Here is a 21,270-nt window from a genome sequence, read left to right as displayed (position 1 = left end):
CTTTAGACTAATTTGCATGTTAACAGTAAGTCTTTAATTCAATTCAGAGGGATCGTCATCTGATATTTATATTTACAGAATACCAACAGAAGAAGACCACCTTTTACAAGCAGCCTTTAATATCCTCTATACTGTACCAAGGGCTATTGAACACTTCATCGACAGAGAATATAAAGGTGGTTTTATCAAAGCGATCCGTGACCATAAAGATAAACTAAAGGCCAAACTTAGAACAGAAGAATGGGATTTACTCATCAAACTAATAGGTACATTATCAATCTAACAGAGACACAGTTGTCATAAAGTGCAGAAAAAGAAAGAATACGTGAAGTTAATTGACAACTGTCAACTGTATATTTTTTTATTTTTTTTTTTAGACTTCAGATATATTTATTGAAAATCACTTGAATATAATTTACCTTGTATAACCAAGGGAAGTATACACAAGGGGCCTGTGTTTACAATGATTCACCGTCCATTATTAAACCCCCCGAGGTAAAGAGTTTCTCATAATATTTTAATTGTTTGACTATGTTTTCATTTATATTGTTTTTGTATGTGCCATTTTCGGCTTTTATTTTTTACCATAGTTTTTCTTTTCTTCGTTTTTGTTCTAATCTAAAAAAAAATAATTTGTTGATTTTTGATCGTATGGGTGCCCCTTCTGCTTTTTGATCGTAATATTTATATATATATCATTTTTTAGTTTTTCAATCTCATTTACATTGTGTTGTGTTCCATCGTTTTCCAATAGATTTTCTAATTCCCATTTTTGAACTTCATTTTCATTTAACCTAAGTTTCTTTAGAATAGTTATTGTTATGTCCTTTATTTTAGTTTTTGTTAAGTCAAATAACTCCTTTTTATCTTTAAACTTATTTATGTTAAGCTTTCAAGATTTCCAGAATGTTTCGAAAGTATTTTTAAATAGGTCGGTTTTAATCATACTATTGTTCATTTTCCAATAACCCGAACATCTTTCTGGTTCGACGATGTTCATAGTAATTGTTACGCCGTCATGATCACTGAAGGGGAAATAACCATTTTTGCATTGTTTACTCTACAATCGATAGTGAATGTATAATCTATTCTCGAGTCTGATTGACCCCTTGAAAATGTGTATTGTTTTTGTTTGGATATCTGAGATGCCAAATGTCCGTCAGTTCATTTTTTTCAATGAAATTATTTAGTTCATAATTTCCCACATCCTCACGCTTGGGCATATGTTTTCTTTCTAATTTCCTATTTAGACACAAATAAAAATCTCCCAAAACGTAATTCACAATATCATTTTCTTTATTTATTTTTAACTTATTAAAGAAATATTTTCTTTCTATGCCATTATTAGGGGCGTAGACATTAAAAATTCGAACAGTTTTGCTTGAGTCTATTTTGAAATCAGTGATCATGACGGCGTAACTCTAATTTTTCATTGAGTTTCCTGCAAACATATAAAATCAAAATTCTTTTTCTGACACCATTAAAATAATGCATTTTGTTTTGACATATCTCCCATATACCATTTGCGTTTAATGAAACTAAACGAATAGACATACTTTATGGGAAGAAATAGATATGGATATCATTGTCTTCCAAATTCTGCAAATTTAGTTTGCTGAACTGTTCAGTGATTTCATTTATGCAATACAACATAATAAAAGTCCAACTCTATATTTAAATGAAACTATAATCCTTAGATCTATAAATAAAAAAACAATCAAAAGTTTCAATTTACACGTAGTTTACATTAAAGTAATTTAAAATGATGACAACACTGGGTAATCATTTAAGAAAAATATAACCAGACATACATTTAAAATTTTATTGAAATTGGGAGAATGACATCATAGGTCACCTTCCTAAATATGGTAGCTAAATGGGGATGAGATAAAAAAAAATACCTTTGGCACCAATATTTCCTGAAATCAATCTAGGTCTAAATGGGTAACCATATTTGCATCTATTTTCCTAGATAAATAAAACTGTACTTAAACTAATAATAATAATTGGACAATAATGCTTCTGTAAATAAACATTGCAAATGGAATTGCTTTTAATATAATGGAGTAAATCAAAGATCATATACACTCATATCATTTGAGAAGAAATGGACAAAAATTCTTCATCTTTCATGAAATGTAAACAAAATCCTTATTTTTGATAAAATATAGAAAAAAATATAAGACGAAAATAAAGCTAGCAAAGAAAAACAAGATAAAACATATAAATTTGAATAAAATCTCATTTAACATTGGGAATTTGAAATTAAAAAAAAACAATAGTGAGGTATGAAGGTTGTCCCATGTTTTTGTTATATATTTGGGAGGTTAGTCTTACGTCTATTGTTACTGAACTAGTACATATTTTTTTTACAACTTAACACATTGTATTCCTTATCGACGTAAAGCCCACAAATGGTAAAATGAAATATACATGCTAACTTTTCAAAAATATCCATTGGAGATTTTAATCGCAAGACGACCTTATGCTCTTCTTGTATTATTCAAAATGTTGCATAAGGTTGATTTCTATTCTCATTTTAAATAGACACCATAGCGGACAAAATGTTCATATGGTCAATTTGTAGACACCTATTATGATGTAAAACAGGACACTATAGTGGTCAAAACTATCATTTATATCTAACTAGACTGCCATGGTTACAACATTTTTTTTTTTTTTTTTTTTTTCCAGTTCACCACAGATTATACCATTTCTATGATCAGATAATACAAGACACCATTCTAGATAATGAGGTCCTTGATCTACTGATTTCTAGATGCGTCCTAAGGAAAGAAGACAGAGCAGAAATAGAACACCATCCCAGACAATCTGACCGCAACAAATGTGTTTTAGACCTTCTATTTCAAAGACCAGAAGATTCCTACAGTGTTTTATTAGAAGTTCTTAAGGAGTCTTCTACTTGTTCTAAAGAAATATTAGATTGTATGGAAAATCGACAATTTTCACATCTTAAAGATGTTCCTCAGTCTAAAGTTAAATCAGGCAGTGAGTATTTGTTTCCAACAAGCAGATGCACTAGGTCATGTATGTAAGAAATTTCAGATCTGCTAGGTATCTTTTTATTGTTCAATGATACTTTGATAGTATAATGTTATCACGGTCAATAATACTTTGATTTGCATAAAACCGCATAATGTTATCTCTTTCTTTGTCTTCGCGGTTATTCAAAGACTTTTGGTTTCCAGGCAATACGTGAGTACAAGTGTATGGATATTTTTGAAATTGTACCACAAGGTTCCATACCACAAAAGAAAGGTTGGGATTTATTTTAGTGATTATTGTTAACTGTTTATGAATTGGATAAATAAGATAAGAAATTATCTTGCTTCCAGACAATAACTTGTGTTTGAGTGTATTGATCTCTAAATAAAATAAGGTTATAAATAATTTTTGGGTTCGTGGCTTAAACTGTTTAGGAAGAATGGGCCAAATACACAAGGTCTTTCTAGTTTCCAGACTACTTAGAGTATAAGTCTATGGATCGCTTTAAAAATTGGCTACAAACGTATCAAACATTAAAACATAGGTTGTTTACAATGTTTACTACCAAAACAAACTCATGTCATGAAGATTTTATGAAATTATATGATTTTCCCCCTGATATCATTGCACCATTCCATGTAATTTTGCAGAGAAAATAGTCTAATATAAACACTGCATAAAACTCCCAACAATCCCATTAATTGTCTCAAATTGAAGTTATCTACGTTACATTGTATTGACTGATAGTGAATTAAAATTATATGGCTATATTATATATCATTGGATTCGGAAAAATGAGTACTTTTGGAATATCGATGTCGTCAAAAAGAAATGTGGTAACAGTTTTACACAAATAAAGGTCAAAGATCAACATACTGTTTTCCTTTTTTTTTCTTTCTATATTTTAAAAATTCTGAAAATTGGCGTTTTTCAAACACTTGTTCTATTATACAAGATCAATACAAATTCCGTTAAAGTTACAGTAGTTACCTTGCTGGGTGCCGGGTGACATTCAACCTCAGCAATCCTTCTATCCCAAACGTTTATTTTGCAAAAGCTCATGCATGTAATTCATTACAACAACAAAACACTTATTATTAAAGTCTAAAACAGTTAAAAAATCCAATCAAAATGATCCACAGAACAGATTTCATCCAGGAGTATCTTCTGATTCATCTGTCAAGGAATTTCTACATAATTCTGACGCTTGACAGGAGCAAAGCAACGTACATGTAAGGTTTTGTTATGAACAAACACTTTTTACATGAAGATTTTCCCTTACATGAACACACAAGATCCTGAAAGAATTCTGCTGACATGTGCCCTTCAAAATAAACGGGATGTAATGAATTAGTTAATCGCCAACCGTATTCTAAGGATGACGGAAAAGGGTTTTTTAGCAATGTGCGATGCGGTCAAAATTGCCGATTTATAGAGAGGTAACCTGACTAAACCTACATCTTCACTGGTGGCAAGCTTGACACGCATTTTATTCATATCATGATTTATGGATATTCTTCAGATCATACATCTTAGAAACTAAATGCTTGCATAAACAAAGGCTTCATCTTCGTCAGTACTCCCAAAATTCTGTAACTTCAAAGTGTCCTTCAAAGTCTTGTAGACTATTTACTCACAGAGACGAAGTTGTGTCGCATCCGGTAAGAGTATGTACAGCAGGAGGCAGTTTATAAATTGTTTGGGGAAAGCCAGCACAAAGTTGGTGAACGGGTAAAAATTTTCAACTATTCTTTACACTGCTACTGTTCCCCATCTGCATCGACAACTCACATGCATGTGTCATCTGTTTATAGTAGTGAACACACAGAACACATATTCTGTCGCTCTTTCTCATATCTGTTAACTTCATGTCAAAGTATAAGGCAATAATTATCATACGAGTATTGGCCCTTGATGAGTGCTAACCAAGTTACGACAGCCATTAACATTATTGTTTGAAATGACTTCGACAATTTCGGATTTACAAACGTTCCGGCTAAGTAAAGTTCACTATAAGGTGGAATCATAGGGGATATGTCATAGTTTTGAAGAAGAAAAACCACAAAAGAAATTAGGGAGAGCCTGTTGGTTTTCTTTATCAGAAAAAAACTTCTTCCAGTAAGGAATCATCCTTCCTTCAATAATCTGATATACTTTGGTGGAAGCTGTAGTCTTTTTGCGGCTTTCCTTTCCAGCAGACATCTTTGTTGAGTTTTTCATGTCGTAGCAGTACAAGAAATGTCTGCTACTGTGTGCGCTAGAGAAAAGCATTGGATAATATTTTTATAATAGTCGCCAATTTTTTTCCTTTTTTTATCATCAATACATTTAAGCAATGCCATACCACCTCAACAAACGACTCATACTCTTCAACACATTGCTGGATGCCATGATTAAGTCTTTCAACAGAACTTAAGAGGCAACGTTTTCTCTTTACAGTAAAGGAAGTGATTCAGTACTTCTTCTCTGGCACACGATACATTTTTTCAAATTAAAGCACATGTGTTGCCTTTTTTAACTACTAGGACCTAATCGCAAAGGACTTCCTAAATCAAACATTTTTCAGATATCTACATGTCCAAATTCAGACTTGGTTGTTAATTTTTGAAATATATAAAAAGAAAAAAATCCATATCAATAAACATACAAAAATAAGAAATCTTTTAAAAAAGTAAAGTAAAAACATTTTTTTTTTTTTCATTTTTTAAACTGTCAAAGGTTCCAAATAATCTTTTTTTTATTTTATGAAAAATAAAATTATGGGGGTTTTTTGACTTCAAGAGTGTGTTTAGATTTTAAATTTGTTGGCCTTGTTTTAAATTGTTCCACTTTAAGGTCTAAAGGGTCAAACATTTCACTTTGTCTGATTTCTACTAGCATTGTATTCTTAGGGATTCTGAAAATTTGTGCTGAATCTAACTGTATTATAAACTATAGGTCAACTTAATTTAGTTTTTGGAATGATTGTAAAGTGCACATGTCAGTTTTGCTGGTATCATCTGATCTTGATCTTCTTTTCATGGTACATTGATCAACATGATCAATGTCAAGTGCTTGTGTATCGGTCTGTTTTCAACATATTAATAGCAAAAGGTCAGCTATATCTAAATAATTGTTAAATGTTGATGTCTTTTAATGAACGATATTTATCATGATAGCATCTTTTATTATATCCCCTATCTGAGCTAAGGTCAAATAATACGAATTGCTTAACAGTAAGCTTAACCTTTTGTAAGTGTATTATTATCAATCCAAATTCAAAAGAAAGTTAGTCTTTTATATGACATTAAATTGCTTCTCTTTTATTTAGTTACAGGGTTCCACTCAGTCAGAATACAAAAGAACTACCACAATCTGACTCAGAATTTGTCTAATACAGAAAGTATCATTGATTCATTAATATCAAATAGAGTTTTAGAACCTGACGATCGTGCAGAAATAAATACTAGTGGAGTACAAGCCAAAATAAATAGAAAACTAATAGATTATATCAGAAGTGAAGAAGATTATCAGTTTTTTCTTGGGGCACTCAACGAAGACCCAATGAATGCAAAGCTGGTATCTGACTTAGAATTATGTGATGTTAAACAAGATGACTTAAAGTTACTTCAAGCAGGTCAAGTATTTGTTTTTTAACCAATGCTGAATTTTTACTTACCCAACATAACAATAAGGTATGGTTGCTTTTGAAACAATTTTCACGACAGAGAACAAAGGATGTTACTATGCAATGATATACGTTACTGTACGGTCTTCATCAATCAAACACATGACTCATACCATATAATGAACTTAAAAAAGTCCCGGCATAATGAAATATGAAACACGAAAACCTATTTTATGCAAAAGCAATAAACGAAATTAACAAAAAAACAAAATACGTACATAACTGCAAGCATAATATAGGTTAACTTATAAAATATTGAAAAAAAGAGTCATTTATAAAGATGTAGTTAGACATTTTTGAATAGAAGATGGTTTGGGGCTCATTTAGTACCATACAGCATCAATGAATAATGTCCTAACTTATCGAGATGATTTGGGGCTCTATGTGAACTCGCATTTATGAATAATGTCATTTTCGTCTAGATGATTTGGTGCTCAATTTGTGCCATATCACATCAATGAATAATGTCCTTACTTATCTAGATGATCTGGGGCTGTATGTGTACAATGCCGCATCAATGAATTATGTCCGTCTTGTCTAGATAATTTGGGACTATAGGTGTGCCATGTTGCACCAATGAATAATGTCCTTACTTATCTGGTTGATTTTGAGTTCTGTGTCAACCTTGTCGCATATATTAACAGTATGTTTACTTCTCTGGATGATTCGGGGTTTTATGTGTGCTATGTTACTTTCATGACTAATGTCCTCACTTATCTAGATGATTTGGACACTATGTGTACCATGCCGCATGAATGAGTAATGTCCGTTCTTATTTGGATACTTTAGGTCTCTATATGTACCATTTCACATCAATGAATTATGTCATTTTGTACCTAAATAATTCCGATCTCTATGTGTAGCATGTCGCATCTATGAAAGATGTCTTTACTTATCTAGATTAGTTGGGGCTCCATGTGTGTCATATAGCATTGGTATATAATGTCCTTACTTATCCAAATGATGGGGCTCTTTGTGTGCCATGTCATATCAAATGAATAATGTCCTTATGTATGCTTATGTTGATGATTTAGGGCTGTATTTGAACTTCTTCGCATCTATGAATAATGTCCTTTCTTATCTAGATGATTTGAAGCTCAATTTGTGCCATGTAACATCAAATGAATAATATACTTACTTATCTTGATGATTTAGGGCTCTATATTTACCATGTCGAATTAAAGAATAATGTCCTTACTTTTTTAGATTAGTCGGGTCGCCATGTGTGCTATGTCGCATTAATATAATGTCCTTACTTATCTATATGATTTGTGGGCTCTATATGTGCCATGTCGCAAGAATGAATAATGTCCTTACTTATCTAGATGATTTGGGGCTCTATTTGTGCCATGTCGCTGGAATGAATAATGTCCCTACTTATCTAGACGATTTGGGGCATATATGTGCAATTTCACATCAATCCTCACTTATGTAGATGTTTTCGCTCTATATGTGCCATGTCGCATGAATGAATAATTTCTTTACTTTTCAGATGATTTAGGCCCCGTGTGTGCCATGTCACATCAATGAATAATGTCCTTACTTACATATACCTAGATGATTTGGGGCTCTATGTGTACCATCTCGCAAGAATGAATAATGTCCTTACTTATCTAGATGATTTGGGGATCTATGTGTACCATGTTGCAAGAATGAATAATGTCCTCACTTATTTAGATGATTTAAGGCTTTATGTGTGCACTGTTACCTTAATGGGGTTCGTGATGTTTATTCTTTAGTTTTCTATGCTGTGTCATGTGTACTATTGTTTGTGTGTTTGTCGTTTTCATTTTTAGCCATGGCGTTGTCAGTTTATTTTTAACTTATGAGTTTGACTGTCCCTCTGGTATCTTTCGTCCCTCTTTTTTAATGAATAAGGTCCTCAGTCGTCTAAATAATTAAGTGCATTATGAATGCATTGTCCCAGCAATGAATACTTTTCTTTCTTATCAAAATGATTTCTGGCTTGATGTGTGCCATGGCGCATCATTGAACAATTTCCTCACTTATCAATATGAGTTAGGGCTTGATGTGTGCACTGTCACATCAATGAGTAATGTCCTTACTAACCTAGATGAGTTGGGTCTCTGTGTGTGTCATGTCCCATTAGTGGCACTATAAATCTGTACAAGATAATTAAAACAGTTAACTTTTATGCCTATCAAGATAGCTTGGGGCATAACATGGGTTATCTTTTTCTGCTAAATGGTAGTTTTAAAACATCACATATTTGAATAAGAAAAAACAGCGATATTCTTGTTTTATTGGTCAGCCTTTCGCAAAAAAAAAGAAAGGCAATAGTCATTTGTATCTTACAGGAGCCACAACCACACAGCTAACAAACAGACCAGGATTCCATACACTAGTTACATTAGTGTCTGTGGTTAAAGCTGTACAGATTTCAGACACAGAACCAGAGATCAACAATACTAGCTTACCAGCTGATTTATATAGACTACAGTTTTGGTATAAAAATATCATTAAAATGTCGTCGATGGATTCACAGCAGTATCAACATTTTTTTCGAACAGTAAATGAAGTAAGATATTTTTTGTAGTTTACACTACTGTGCAGTTTTCCATCTGATTTAGCAATAAACTATTATTCTTCATAAAAAAATCCCTCATTTGTCCAATGTAAACAAAAGGGCTTTTATATGCCAATCTTGATTGATCTTTGTCCATTTTTAGTTACTCATACCTGTCAACTGATCCATATTATGTGAATTACATCCGTGAATGTCTCTTCCACACGAGACTTTTTGAATACCCTACGGAAATTCAATTAACCCAAATGTTCGACTAAGAAATGTTTACACCTATATTTCTGACCAGTAATGTTTCCGGGTTTAGAAGTAATGTTTGTATTAGAACTGCATCTGATAGAACTAGACCTTATACAAGTGCACATAAACATGTACATGTGTAAGACTTTTCATGTTTGAAACATTGTAGAAGATAAATTTATTCTTTGTTATCAATTAAAAGTTTAGTCTGATTTGTGAACAGGTATTGGAAAGAATCAGTGGAGAGAATGATCATGTTGTTAAAGAAACCACTATAAGCACTGTGATGCAATACCAGATTCAAAAGAAGCTTGACTGTTTGAAAGGTAACCTTAGTGACTTGAATATAAAATAGCTGAAGAAAATTAAGTATCTCTTCTAAGAAAGGCAAAATAAGATGGTACTATGAAGGGAGCATTCACAAAACACAAGACAACAAATAGAAGTCTTAGAACATTGTAGAAGCTACAGTCCCAATAAAAATAAAATTAATACAGGGGAAGATCTTTTTTCTTCATTTTTGCATTTGGCACTCTCTTTATGGGAATATTCTGCTGAACGGTATCAACAAGACTACATTGAACAGATTACAAAAAGTACAAAATACAGCAGCTCGTCTTATCACCAGGACAAGAAAACATGAACATATAACACCGATACTTGCTGATGTACATTGGTTACCCGTCCAATATAGACCACAATACAAAATACTGACTTATGTGTACTGCGCTTTGAATGACATTGGCCCTGCTTACATCCGGGAACTAGTCAATCTACATGTGCCAAACCGATCTTTGCGTTCAAGTTCCACAAAAATACTCACCGTTCCAAAAGTGAGAACGAAGACGTACGGTGAAAGACAATTTGATTGGGTAGCGGCATCTCTATGGAACAATCTCCCGAACAGTTTAAGACAATGCAAGTCCCTAGAGTGTTTTAAAATACAGTTAAAAACTCATTTTTATCGTATTGCTTTTAATTAGATTGAATTCTTTTCTCTTTTACGGGCTTTTTTTACTCTTTGTATTGAGTTTTTGCTTGTTCTGTATGCTTTTATCCTATATTGTTATTTTTTTATTCTTTGTTTTAACATGTATTTCGTATTGACCTTTTATTTCATGGTAGGCATTTTTTATTTCAGCATTTGAATCTGACACGATGTATTTTTTATGTTTTATGTTATTGTCATTGTTATGTTTTAATTACCATGTGTATGTACAGCGCCTTAGAGTAATTTTTATTTTTTATATAGGGCGCTTTATAAATTTTCATTATTATTATTATTATTATTTATTTCTGATGATTATTTCAAAATAAATAAGTATCAGTTTATCATTTGTTGAATAAAGAATAATTTCCAGGGACATGACATGTGTCTGTTAGAAATACTCATTTTAAGTTTTACTTATTGAATATATATAGTTTGTTTGCTGTTTTGGTGACAAAATCACATGACCTGAGTGATAGACGTAGATGTCTGCTTTGTATATGACTTCATCTGCTGCAGTTTATGGCCTGAGTTATAGATTTCTGCCGTGTGTGACTTTATCTGCTGTCAACTTTGATGAATTGTTATGAATTTTGAAAACAGAATCTGATGAGATACTGACCTAAAAGGATTTCTGATTCCCTTTAATTGTGAAAGTCATTCTTTGTCAACCTAAATAAAGAATAAATGCATAAACGATAACTGTCCACAATGCTCTTATTTGTACAATTCCTGCCATTATAAAACTTATGTCATAGGTTTAAATTAGTAATGTCTGGCATGAGTTCACAAATCTGTCGATCAATATTGTTTTAAAGAGTCACCTTTATGCAACATTGCATTGTAAGCTCTCTCTTGTGTTCAATTCTAGCCAGATTTTTGTGAAACTAATATCATAGGTTTATATCAGTAATGTCTTTGATGAGTTCAAATATCAGTAACAATCAATCAGTGGTATGCCTCATTCATGGGCATTATGTTTTCTGGTCTGTGTGTCTATTCGTTCATTCGTCCCGCTTCAGGTTAAAGTTTTAGTTTGTCAAGGTAGTTATTGGTGAAGTTGTAATCCTATCAACTTGAACTTAGTACACATGTTCCTGATGATATGATCTTTCTAATTTTATTGCAAAATTAGAGTTTTGACCAAAATTGCACATTCCACAGAGCATAGAAAATGATAGTGCGATTGGAGCATCCGTGTACTATGGACACATTTTTGTTTAAAGAGTTATGTACCTTGGAAACATTAATTATATGGAAAAGTGCTATCAGGTGTTTAATTCTTTTCAGAATTTTACGAAACTTATATTATGGGTTTATATCAGCAATGTCTTTGACAGTTTTGAAAGTAAGTGCTGATCGAATATTTTAAGCAAGTTATATGCCCCTTGGAAATATAGTTTTTATAGAATATAATAGAAATCACGTATCTGGTGTGTTAATTAAAAATCGCTAAATAAACAGGTTCAATTCACCATTTTCTACATTTTAAAATGCCTGTACCAAGTCAGGAATATGCCAGTTGTTGTTCATTCGTTTGATGTGTTTTGTCATTTGATTTTGCCCTTTTATCAGGGACTTTACGATTGAATTTTTCTCGGTGTTCAGTATTTTTGTGATTTTACTTTTTATGATACATTTTTTGTTATGTAAAGATATTAGTAGAATACATTTCTAATAGAAATGTCCTTGTGTAATACACAATAATTTAAAAAGTAAAATTACAAAAATACTGAACTCAGAGGAAAATCAATTCGGAAAGTCCATAATCACATGGCAAAATCAAATAACAAAAACGCATCAAAAATGAATGGACAAGAACTGTCATATTCCTGACTTGGTACAGGCATTTTCAAATGTAGAAAATGGTGGATTGAACCTGGTTTTATAGCTAGCTAAACCTCTCACTTGTATGACAGTCGCATCAAATTCCATTAAACTATCTTTTCGGTTTTCAGAAAAGGAAGAAAATTCAGAACTTCAAGAGAAATTAAAGAAAATGGAAACTGAGCTGGGTGAAATAATTCCAAAGAATATTAGAGGTATATTATATGTTTACTTATTTTTACATTTTATAATCTGGCAACAACAACAGACATGCTTTTCGCTTTGTATGTTTAATATCTAGTCAGATCAAAAGCATTCCAACCTTTAAATTTGTCAAATGTGGAAATAGATGAAACATATTTGGTATATTAGATCATTGCAGTCTGTATGGCTGAGAGACAAACGTAAAACTAATTATAGTTATCAATGTATTTGCAGGCTTATAATTCAATATGCCATACACGCGTATCGTCTACAAACAAATGTAAGACTCATCAGTGACGCTCAGAATAAAATGGTTATAAAGCCAAACAAGTACAAGTTGGAGAGCATTGAGGACTATAAATTCCAAAAAGGTGTGACAAATACGGCTAAGGTAGTATATGCCTAGGATAAGAAAATCCTTATCATTTTGGAAAAATCATGCTTTTGCAAACGGAAAATTTAGTAAAATGACAAATATTTGATATGCATGTCAACACCGAAGTGCATACTTCTAGGCTCTGACATTGACATCATTTAAATAGATAATTTTAAGTTTATGTGATACATGTAGTCTTTACTCTTGTTCTAATATTCAGGCCAACATCACAGGGTTTATGAAGAACTAGTAATGTACAGGTACCCTCAGAAGCATACTCGTGCAAATACCCATTCACAGTCAGATATCAGTAGCCAATTAAAAAACGTTTTCTGTTTACATTGGTGTATGACACTTGGGACGTGTTTTATTGGTGTTGTGTATTGATATTGACCTTTGACATAAGGGTCAAATAAGCTGATTTTTGAGGATGTTTTCCTTTCTGGCTTTACATGTTAAGTACATGGTTTCAACACCTCAAACCAATGTGTCCCATACCATTAGAAATCATCTGTAACCTTAAGTTGGCAGTTCAACTCCGGTCAAACATTTTTTTGAGAAAATTCAAAACCATGAATTTAGAATTTACATAATATTACTTTGGATGATTTTACAATTACTTATGGTTTACCAAAACAATCATTTATTGTTTTGCTACTAAGTATATGTTTTGAGGGGATATTTTCAATTTAGATTTTACGAAAACAAGCTAATGAGGTATGGTAGTAAATTCAATTAGACACCTATTTTTATGAGGACAAGTATGTTAAACAGGTCACCATCCATTCTTCAACAATGACGAAAATTTGAACGGTACAAAAGGTCCTGAGAGTCAAAATGTGGAATCACTTTCTACATAGACTCAATTCACTATTTTATGTTTTTTTGAAAATCGTATAAATAGTAACTTTCTTTAATGAGCAGTATATTTTTCAGAGCTAATAAAAAAACAAATAGAAGAATGGGAAGAGAAAGATAAGATGTTCGTGTCTACAAGAGCTAGTGATTGTGTCATGGAACGTTTACAGAACAGTAGTTGCCTGACTCTAACCGCCCCTTCAGGAGTAGGAAAAACATTTATTGCAAGACATGTAGCACTTCTTTTACAGAAAGAAGGATACAATATAATACCAGTGTACACACCAACAGATATTAGAACTTATTATCAACATGGTAAACAGACAGTCTTCATTATAGATGATATTTGTGGAAATTTCACTGCAAATCAACAGCAGATTGATAATTGGAAACAATTGTTACCTGTGATTAATACTATTATTGCAGACAAATGTTGTAAGATTATTGTATCTTGTAGGTTACAAGTGTATAAAGATGATAAGTTTAATGTTTTATCACCTTTTAAATCCTGTGAATGTAACTTAATATCAGATAAGTTAGGTTTTACGTTGGTTGAGAAAACAAACATAGCAAAAACGTATATTGGTACAAGCATGACAGACATTGATGATTTATCTTTTAAATGTGATTTTTTCCCACTCTTATGTTCCTTATATCACGAAAAAGAAGATGTAGATGTCAAAGAGTATTTCAAAAATCCTTTTGATGTCTATAGAAGTGAGCTAGACAGGTTAAGTGAGCATGGTGATGAAGGAAACTTTAAAATATGTAGTCTTGCTTTATGTGTTCTCTTTAATAATCAGCTAAATGAGAAATGGTTCCAGGGTAAAATGACAGATAAACAAAGACAGATTATAAAAGACACACGTGAGGCTTGTGAGTTCAACATAATACCAAAGGCAAAACTTAAGAAAGCACTTGACACCCTAGATGGTACATATATATGTAAACAGAATGGTATTTATAGAACTCTACATGATAAACTATTTGACTTCCTAGCTCATTACTTTGGCCAGAAAATGATTGAATGTTTGATAGAACATGGTGATAGTGGTTTAGTACATGAACGTTTTATTTGTCAAAAATCACCAGATGACAAGAAAAGTAACATAGACTTCATTATTGAAATACCAGATGATTCTTTAGACGCATATTTAGAAAGGTTTATAAAGGACTGGTCAGCAGGAAAAGTGAGAATTTTATTCATAAACAACAATTTGACTGTAGCACCATTTAGACAACAGTTATTACAGCACTTAAAACAACTTGAAAAACCACAACAAGTAACATTGGCCAATACCCGGGATCTAATGCTTCCGAAGGAGCACCATGGATCAGGTTCTACTCCACTGATAGGGGCTTGTTACTATGGTTATACTGATATGGTACAGTGGTTGTTACATAATGATGTTAATGTAGATCAGGGTAGAGATGATGGGGTTACTGGACTGCAGATGGCAAGTGGTGAAGGACATACTGATATAGTAAAGTTACTGTTAGAGAAGAACGCCAATGTTGATCTATGTGAAAATAATGGTTGGAGTCCTCTGTACATGGCAAGTAATAAAGGACATATTAAAGTAGTAAATTTACTGTTAGAGAAGGATGCCAATGTTGATCTATGTAACAAGGGTGGCTGGAGTCCTCTGAATACAGCAAGTCAAGAAGGACATACTGAAATAGTAAAGTTACTGTTAGAGAAGGATGCCAATTTTGATCTATGTAACAATAATGGCTGGAGTCCTCTGAATATAGCAAGTAAAGAAGGACATACTGAAATAGTAAAGTTACTGTTAGAGAAGGATGCCAATTTTGATCTATGTAACAAGGATGGCTGTAGTCCTCTGTGCATGGCAAGTTATGAAGGGCATACTGATATAGTAAAGTTAATGTTCCAGAAGGATGCCAATGTTGATTTATGTGACAAGGATGGCAATAGTCCTCTGCTATGGGCAAGTTATAAAGGACAAACTAACATAGTAAAGTTACTGTTTGAGAAGGATGCCAATGATGATCTATGTAACAATAATGGCTGGAGTCCTCTGAATATAGCAAGTAAAGAAGGACATACTGAAATAGTAAAGTTACTGTTAGAGAAGAATGCCAATGTTGATCTTTTCAACAATGATGGCTGGCGTCCTCTGCATACAGCAAGTAAAGAAGGACATACTGAAATAGTAAAGTTACTGTTAGAGAAGAATGCCAATGTTGATCTATGTAACAATAATGACTGGAGTCCTCTGAATACAGCAAGTAAAGAAGGACATACCGAAATAGTAAAGTTACTGTTAGAGAAGGATGCCAATGTTGATCTATGTAACAATAATGGCTGGAGTCCTCTGAATACAGCAAGTAAAGAAGGACATACTGAAATAGTAAAGTTACTGTTAGAGAAGAATGCCAATGTTGATCTATGTAACAATAATGACTGGAGTCCTCTGAATACAGCAAGTAAAGAAGGACATACTGAAATAGTAAAGTTACTGTTAGAGAAGGATGCCAATGTTGATCTATGTAACAATAATGACTGGAGTCCTCTGAATACAGCAAGTAAAGAAGGACATACTGAAATAGTAAAGTTACTGTTAGAGAAGGATGCCAATGTTGATCTTTTCAACAATGATGGCTGGCGTCCTCTGCATACAGCAAGTAATGAAGGACATACAGATATAGTAAAGTTACTGTTAGAGAAGAATCCTAATGTTGATCTATGTGACAAGGATGGCTGTAGTCCTCTGTTACAGGCAAGTTATGATGGCCATACTGATATAGTTAAGTTACTGTTAGAGAAGGATGCCAATGTTGATCTATGTGACAATGAAGGCTTTACACCACTGATCACGTCATGTAGTAGTAACAACATTAGTATAGTACAGCTATTAATGAAACATAAACCAAACATTAATGCCCAGACGGATGATGGAGGTAATGCTTTATATATCAGTGCACTGAACGGATACATAGATATAACACGGTTACTGTTAGAGAATAATGCCGACTGTAATATCTGTATGTATAGTAAACAGTCTATAGCAGAGACATATAATAACAATCACAGATTAAAACTAAATGAAGAAAGACAGGAATGGTTTGACTTTCTCTTAGAAAAGGCTTCATCAAATGTTAGAGATTACATCAGTGATAAGACAGTAGATTATGGGTTTGATGTAGTAGTTGGTTCTTCTCCATTACATATAGCCTGTTTTATGGGTAGGACAGCTGTAGTCCATTGTCTTCTCAACTACCATGTTAACATCAACATAACAAAAGAAGATGGAGCAACACCATTATTTTATGCATGTGAAGTAGGACATGAGGATATTGTACGTTTATTGTTGGCTAAAGAAGCAGATACACAGATATGTAGAGTAGATGGGAAATCCCCTTTAAACATTGCTACAGATAATGGACATGCATCTATTGTAAAGATGTTAACAGAACACATAAAGAAGGAGGACACACTCTCTTCTTAACTCTTATTATTCAGTTGGTGTTTCTTTATGACATTTAAAAAGCATGATGTTGGAAGGTTTTCTTTCAAATTCTTGTTCTTCGGTGTTCTTTAGTCAGTGGTTTGTTATGACATGAACATCATGCTGCAGATGAGAAAAAAAGTGTCTTTTTTATTTTTTTGTTGATTAGTCTTTGTTTTTTATGCTCTAAAATTAATTCAATTACCTTCTCTCTGCTGCAGATGAGAACCAAAAAAAAAACGGTTCGGGACCCCTGTGAGCTTGTGCCATCAGTTGGCGTCTGTCGTCGTTAACTTTAAAAAAATATTCTCCTCTTAAACTACTGAGCCAAATACCTTCAAACTTTATGTTCCTTAGGGTATCTTGTTTATAAATTGTATCCGAAGTATTAATCCATCGACAAACAAGGCCACCATGACTAGAAGTATAACATAGGGGGCAAATGCATTTTTGACTTATATCTCAAAAACTAAAGCTTTTAGAGCAAATCCGACATTAGGTAAAATTGTTCAATTGATCAAGATCTATCAGCCCTTAAATGTTCAGACGAATCGAACAACCTATTGTTGGGTTGCTGCCACTAAATTTGATATTTTAGGGAAATTTTGCAGTTTTTTGTTATTATTCTAAATGTTATTGATGATAAAGATAAACTGTAAACAACAAAATTGTTCAGCAAAGTAAGATCTACAAAACGTTTTTGTATGACCAAAATTGTCAATTGACCCTTAAGAAGTTATTGCCCCTGAAGGACAAATTTACACAATTTGTTTTTTAACTTAAAAAATCTTCTCGAATGAATCTAGTTTACATTTTGTATTTTATTTCCATGTACGTCAAAAAATAGACACTATGGCTAGAATGGAACATATGGCTCAAGTGCATTTATTTGCTTTTGAATAAAATATGACAGATACAATGAACATTTAAATGGCATTTTAAGCCACTTATTAATATATATATTGAAAATCAAAAATAATCATTGATGAAGGATTTAAGTAATAAAATCACAGGTTAGCCTCTTGTATATTGTCTTGTTGATTAGTGTTTGTTTTTGTATGTTCTAAAATATATTCCATTACCTTTTTTCTATTCTGAAATTGTAAAGCTGAGTATTTCTGAATTGTATGACAAGGAATAGAAGAAACATTTTAGATTTAAATGCAGTAAAAACATTATGTTGATACCAATGAATAAAACTGTACCACACTTAGTGAACATTGTAATTCTATTATTAATTTGTGTTTTGTTTTATTACTTCATTGTCATTTATCTGTCTGCCGGATGAGTCAGGCTATTTTTTGTCGTATTTAGTATGTTGGCCCTTTAAAATGACAAAAAACAAAATATAAACAAGGTTGATCAAAGCTTAAACACGTCTACCAATATCGTTACTTGTTATTATGTAAAAAAACATATTTCATTACGTCACTAATGTGACGTAACACCCGAAGTCGAACCGAAACGCTCAAAACATCTAAATTCTCGAAGAATTTCACACTTCTTCAGTCATGTGTAACATGTTGTTCCACATTTTAATGATTGTGTGATATACTTTTTATACTGTATATATAAAAATAAAGATTACCATTTTATTTGTAGTGTTATGTTAGTCTGGTATGATCTTTAATTTTAGTTTCTTGTGTAAAATTCGGAGTTTAGTATGACGTCCATTACCACTGAACTAATATGCAAATTTGTTTAAGGGAGTTTCTCGCTACATTGAAGACCCTTTGGTGGCCTTTGGCTGTTGTCTGCTCTATGGTCTGGTTGTTATGTTTTTGACACATTCCCCATTTCCATTCTCGATGTTATTATGTTGATTCATGTGTTATCTAGTGTAACATTTTAGTGATTGTATGATATAGTTTACATACTGTTTACAAATATAGACTACCATTTTATGTATATTGCTATGTTCTGTTCTGTTCTGGTTTAGAAAAATCCCTCCTTCAAAGGAGCACTGCGCACAATGACGAATACATGTTTATATATATACATATATATATATGTATATGCCTAAAACGACATACTAGGTACGCCTTGTAAGATGACTGTTGGTTACTATCAAAGACCCTTACTTTTGCTTGACATATTTAATAGACTGTATAGACCACCATTTTGTTGTTATGTAAATTTATTTTTTTCTATTGTGGAACATTTTACTTATTGTAATATATACTTTATTACTGTCTACACATATAGACTTCCGTTTTGATTGTTTAGCTATCATGTTGATTTGTGTATGTATTTCTTGAAATATGTTTGCTCACATTGATTTTTGATTTTTGTCATTCTTTATTGTATAGAAAAGTAAAGCACATATAGAAAATACATTTTCAGCATGATAGTTCTACAGGTTGCATGAAACCCTCTTCAAAACATTTAATGTCCAATATCACAGCTTTTACTGTTTTAGAAGCACGTAAGCGATGCACACTGTGGATAACAGCTTAAAACCTTGTAAAATTATATCAGAATCAACCTACAAACAGTGTAATGAATGGTTTCATTATCTGTACTGTTTACATTGTATTATAAAAATACATTTTGTTGATGTAATTATAAGCATAATAAAATCATTGTTTAATATTATATTTTATATATGTGGTTTATATATTTGTTAAAATGACCATTTTAGTTGTTGTTGTATCAATTTATCTTTGAATCAAAGTCCTATCCACAAAAAATACAGCATACAAATGACCCTTTGGCAGGAAGAAGATCACTATTTGTATTGCGTCCGTGTCAAAGTTTAAGGTTCAGTACCAATTGATATATAGATAAAATGAAAATTTCAGGACAGTATCTTATGAGTTATGAATAAAGTATTTGTGGTGGATTCAGTGCCTTATAGTGATAAAAAAAAAAGTAGTAATAAGTCTTGGGTCAGAGGTCAATTTCACAATGGTTATCAATAGACTGAAATTATTTGTGACTCTGTTTATATCGTTTACGGACTAAAACTGGATTAAGGTTAATATGAGTTTTCAAAGCTAATAATCAAATCACTTATCCATGTAGCTGCGGAACCGTAGCTCTTAGGTCCTTATGTTATTTTTTGACTATGTGCGGACCATAAAGGACCTAAGAGCTACGGTTCTGCAGCTATTATCCATGGTAATATTATTTAACTTATTAAAAGACATGTTTTTGAGAACACCAAGTAGGCCTAGCAACATTAAGAACAGCGAGTAATTAGATCCCCATTTGATTGAGTTAATTTGTTTTGAGTGCACTTATGTGTCAAAAGAACCTACTTGAGTAGTCTCTTGATACTGTACTTGCCATCAAGTGTTGGATATCGTAGGGTCGATCACAAGCAGGTTCAATGGCTTCGACCTTGGTATTTGATTTTTTCCGCTAGTCTTCATTATTTCGAAATTAAAGCTCGGAATGAGAATACTGTGTTGTTGTAAGGAGACAAGTTTCTGTGGACTACTAGTATTACCTTGTAAACTAGAACCGATGTCTTGTCAGGCTTTTCTGTGTCCTTTTAATGGAGCCTCCACAGCGATCCCACTTTCTGTTGTATGCGTTGTCGGTTTGTGTACATGTAATATGAAAATAAGAAGATATGTGATTTTCAATGAGACAGATAATCAAATGATGTAGTTGTGAGTAACTATAGATCATAGCTTCAACAATGAGTAAAAAAGGACAATCACAAAAATATTGAACTCAAAACCAAAAGTCCTTAATAAATCATATTGCAAAATCAAAAGCTCAAAAACGACTGGCATATTCCTGACTTGGTACAGGCATTTTCTTTTGTAGAAAATGGTTGATAAAACCTGGTTTCATAGCTAGCCGAAACTCTCACTTTTATAACAGTTGCATCATTTTCCATTTTAATGACAACGACGTATTAAAAACGAATACTGTAATGTAATACATGGAATAACAAGTTATAACAATTCCAACGAGAAAATCAATGATGTGATTTATTCTTAAATCAATAAATGAAAAACAAATATAGACATTCACCAACGACTATTGAATCGTGGCCTCCTCACTCTGGACATGCACATACAGGATGTGCGGTTTTATACACATTTTGGTGATATCAACCATTTCCCTAAATTG

The 21,270-nt window shown here is 32.5% G+C and overlaps 1 protein-coding gene across 1 annotated transcript; it reads left to right on the top strand.

Moving 5' to 3' along the window:
- Positions 1–6,322: 6,322 nt before the first annotated feature.
- On the top strand, positions 6,323–19,786 carry LOC143055160 (uncharacterized). Its single transcript, XM_076228299.1, has 7 exons — positions 6,323–6,622; positions 8,992–9,212; positions 9,682–9,784; positions 12,405–12,488; positions 13,790–15,271; positions 15,467–15,865; positions 16,286–19,786. Exons 1-7 carry the CDS (start codon positions 6,550–6,552, stop codon positions 17,182–17,184), a joined length of 3,261 nt encoding a protein of 1,086 aa, XP_076084414.1. The 5' UTR covers positions 6,323–6,549; the 3' UTR covers positions 17,185–19,786.
- The last annotated feature ends 1,484 nt before the right edge of the window (positions 19,787–21,270 follow it).

The sequence above is a fragment of the Mytilus galloprovincialis genome, chromosome 12, assembly GCF_965363235.1.
Source record: "Mytilus galloprovincialis chromosome 12, xbMytGall1.hap1.1, whole genome shotgun sequence".
In the NCBI taxonomy this organism is placed as follows: Eukaryota; Metazoa; Mollusca; class Bivalvia; order Mytilida; family Mytilidae; genus Mytilus; species Mytilus galloprovincialis.
This window is presented reverse-complemented; position numbering and strand designations above follow the sequence as displayed.

Excerpts from the sequence above, each read along its gene's own strand:
- LOC143055160 (XM_076228299.1), top strand. The coding sequence starts at position 6,550 with ATGAATGCAAAGCTGGTATCTGACTTAGAATTATGTGATGTTAAACAA. Across the intron at positions 9,213-9,681 it reads TTTTTCGAACAGTAAATGAA|GTATTGGAAAGAATCAGTGG; the intron begins GTAAGATATTTT and ends ATTTGTGAACAG. Across the intron at positions 12,489-13,789 it reads AATTCCAAAGAATATTAGAG|AGCTAATAAAAAAACAAATA; the intron begins GTATATTATATG and ends TATATTTTTCAG.